This window comes from Octopus bimaculoides, chromosome 29, assembly GCF_001194135.2.
Source record: "Octopus bimaculoides isolate UCB-OBI-ISO-001 chromosome 29, ASM119413v2, whole genome shotgun sequence".
In the NCBI taxonomy this organism is placed as follows: domain Eukaryota; kingdom Metazoa; phylum Mollusca; class Cephalopoda; order Octopoda; family Octopodidae; genus Octopus; species Octopus bimaculoides.
In genome coordinates, this window is record NC_069009.1 from 3,840,816 (window position 1) to 3,844,687 (window position 3,872).

The 3,872-nt window shown below is 41.5% G+C and overlaps 1 protein-coding gene across 1 annotated transcript in view; it reads right to left on the reverse strand.

Annotated features, from left to right (window-relative positions):
* Positions 1 to 3,872, reverse strand: part of LOC106867473 (protein AATF) — a 29,653-nt gene that overhangs the window by 23,085 nt on the left and 2,696 nt on the right. Inside the window, exons 3-4 of the mRNA XM_014912356.2 lie at positions 1,862 to 2,012; positions 339 to 625 (exon numbers count right to left, since the gene is read on the reverse strand). Coding sequence (XP_014767842.1) covers positions 339 to 625; positions 1,862 to 2,012 — 438 coding nt within the window. The remainder of the gene's footprint in view (positions 1 to 338; positions 626 to 1,861; positions 2,013 to 3,872) is intronic.

Below are 3,872 nucleotides of genomic sequence, written 5' to 3' on the forward strand. Positions count from 1 at the left end.
AGCGAAACGGGCTGATTACTACCTAGCTCATATACCAGGAAACCCCAAAATGGCTGGAGTTCAAAAGATAGTGCTCATGGGAACTGCCCATATCCTACGTAAAATACTGTCTATGTGATCTCAAATTTTAAAACAAACACATAATTTTCTTATGGTTTCTCTAGAACAACACTATGTACAAATCCAAATATATGGTACCCTAGGCATAACACCTACATGAACTTCTAACTTGTCTCTTGAGGTCTCTGGGTGAGACTTGGATTCAACTTGTACAAATGCAAAGCAAAAGTCAAACATAAAATAATAATAATAATAATAATAAGACAGGTGTTACTCACCAAGTTGTGTTTGTACAGCAAGACCTTTCTGTTTGTCACTAGACATATCTGAGAGCTGTTTCATCATGTTGACCCCTGGGTCTTCAATGTCCATTGATTCTTTATGTCCAGCAGGTTCCTCTGACCCAGCAGCTTTATCAGAGTCGCCATCACCACTGGCGTCACTGCCACTGTCGCCATCATCGTCATCATCATCATCATCATCATCATCATCGCCATCCATATCTTCTGCCATCGCATCACCATCATCATCATCATCTATTTCACTTGACAGTTTTAAGCCATTGCTATAAAAAATAAATTCACTATTTAGCTCCAGGTCAGTCCCGATAGAGTAGAGAGGCCTATAATCAAAGACGTTCCAGCAGTGACCATCCCAACTTTTATTCATACTTAGTATATCTAGGGTGGAGGCGCAATGGCCCAGTGGTTAGGGCAGCGGACTCGTGGTCATAGGATCGCGGTTCGATTCCCAGACGGGGCGTTGTGAGTGTTTATTGAGCGAAAACACCTAAAAGCTCCATGAGGCTCCGGCAGGGGATGGTGGCCAACCCTGCTGTACTCTTCCACCACAACTTTCTCTCTCACTCTTACTTCCTGTTTCTGTTGTACCTGTAATTCAAAGGGTCAGCCTTGTCACACTCTGTGTCACGCTGAATATCCCCGAGAACTACGTTAAGGGTACACGTGTCTGTGGAGTGCTCAGCCACTTGCACGTTAATTTCACGAGCAGGCTGTTCCATTGATCGGATCAACTGGAACCCTCGACGTCATAAGCGACGGAGTGCCAACAAAGTATATCTAGGACTACATTATTTAATGTATACTATAGTAGTTGGTGTTAGTGGCTATATTTGTTGTTTAACCCCAGGTCAGACCTGATCCAGCAGGCAAATGATCAAAGACGTTCCAGCCGTGACCATCCCATCTTTTATTAAAAAATAGCGTATCTCGGTCTACATTATCTAACATATAGCAGTTAGTATCAGCGACTATAGTTGTTGCTGTTTAGCCCCGGGTCAGTCGTGGTCCAGCAGACACTAAGATCAAAGACGTTCCAACTGTGACCATCTCATCTTTTATTCAGAGACAGTGTATCTAGGACTACATTATTTAACATGTAGTTTAGTAGTTAGTATTAGTAATCATAACTGTTATTGTTATTTAACCCCGGGTCAGTCCTGACCCAGCAGACAATCAAGGATGTTCCACTTGTGACCATCCTTTTATTCAGACATAGTATATCTAGGACTACATTATCTCATGTATAGTAGCTACTATCAGTGACCAAAGCTGCTATTGTTATTTAGCCACAGGTAAGTCCTGATCCAGCAAAGAGAGACCTATGGTCAAAGATGTTCCAACTGTGATCATTTTGTCTTTTATTGAAGCAATATGTATCTAGGACTACATTGTCTAATGTACAGTATAACATCAATAGTCTCACCAAGAACCCCACCACCACCACCACCACCACAACAACATCACTACTACCACCAACACCACCAACAATCAGTCCTTACCTTCCGAGAGATTTCTTCTGTACGAGTTGACAGAAACCTGCAATATCTTCATCACCATCATTACTATCATCATCATCATCATCTTCACCATCTTCAGCATCATCATCATCGTCGTCGTCATCATGTGACGATACACCATCTTCACTGTCACCTATACAACAATACATTATAGATATAGAAACGTGCGTGTTTCTTATGTTATCATCATCATTACTTAATGTTGGCAGTTCATGAACTTGCTCAAGCTATTCATCTTACAAGGAGGTGCTGAAAAGTTCCTGGCTTTAAGGGTATCATGAAAGGTCTGGTTAGAGACCCAACCTTCTGAGTTCTTTTACAGGGCTTAGAAAAACTGAAGGACCACTGTAATAAGTGTGTGAATCTGAGAGGGGAATATATTGAATTAAATCATAATTAACTGATCTTCCTGTATTTTCTTTTATCCAAAGCCAGGAATTTTTCAGCACCCCCTTGTATGTCTTTCTAATCATCTGGTTGCTTAGGAATAGAAACGCTAACTTTAGTATGGAATAGGATAAAATTAGTACTGCTATACTATATAGCACAGAGGGAAAAAGAGGTGATTTGTGCATAGAAGAAATGTACCAGGTTTTTACATCAAAACACCAGCTGCTTAACAGCAGACGAGAACAGGCCTTGAGATGTTTACACAGACAATGAAAAACCTTTAAGCATTTTCATACAGGTAGTGGTAAGCCTTTAACCCTTTAGTGTTCATATTAGTCTGTCAAATGTTTGTTGTTGTTGTTTAACGTCCACTTTCCATGCTAGCATGGGTTGGACGATTTGACTGAGGACTGGTGAACCAGATGGCTACACCAGGCTCCAATCTGATTTGGCAGAGTTTCTACAGCTGGATGCCCTTCCTAACGCCAACCACTCTGAGAGTGTAGTTTATATATATATATATATATCATCATCATCGTTTAACATCCGCTTTCCATGCTAGCATGGGTTGGACGATTTGACCGAGGACTGGTGAACCAGATAGCTACACCAGGCTCCAATCTGATTTGGCAGAGTTTCTACAGCTGGATGCCTTTCCTAACGCCAACCACTCCAAGAGTGTAATGGGTGCCAGTCAGGCGGTACTGAGAACAGTATTCACTTTATTTTAAATTACTCATGTAGCTTCGAGATTTTAATGCTGTGATTGTTTATTCTTAGAATGGACATTGTAGGGTAGGCATGAGAAACCAGATTTGGCTACTTTGAACATAAAAATAGGTTGAATATTTGGGCTAGATATGGCTGGATTAGATTAAATGTTACAGGGTGATAGAGTGTCAGAGAGGAAAGAAGAGGGAAACAGAATGATGCTATCATTCTGCCTGATATCTTAGCAGAAGGAAGAGAAAGACAGAATGACACTTGTTATTCTAGAGCTTGTGAAAGCTATAAGTTTCATATTCGTTGTCTATCAGCTTCATCTCATCTACTCTTTTCACCAACTAACTTTGGCTAATGGAATTTTTGTATTTATAATTATCGCAAAATAGACAGAAAGAGAGGCATATCAGTAAGAACAATGGGAGCCGCTGTAGGTGATTCTTATCTCATTTCAGCTCTTGTTGGCATAGAAGGGGTCAAAAGGGTCAAGTGAAAAGACATGAATCGACTTGAGCATCACTGCTATCAACCATTGTATTATCCGTGAGAAAATAATGTTGTAACCTTAAGGGGAATTCTATAGATTTAGGTTCAAATCTACATCATCATCATCGTTTAACGTCCGCTTTCCATGCTAGCATGGGTTGGACGATTTGACTGAGGACTGGTGAAACCGGATGGCAACACCAGGCTCCAATCTGATTTGGCAGAGTTTCTACAGCTGGATGCCCTTCCTAACGCCAACCACTCAGAGTGTAGTGGCTGCTTTTACGTGTCACCCGCACGAAGGCCAGTCAGGCAGTACTGGCAACGGCCACGCTCAGAATGGTGTATTTTATGTGCCACCTGCACAAGAGCCAGTCCAGGGGCCCTGGCAACA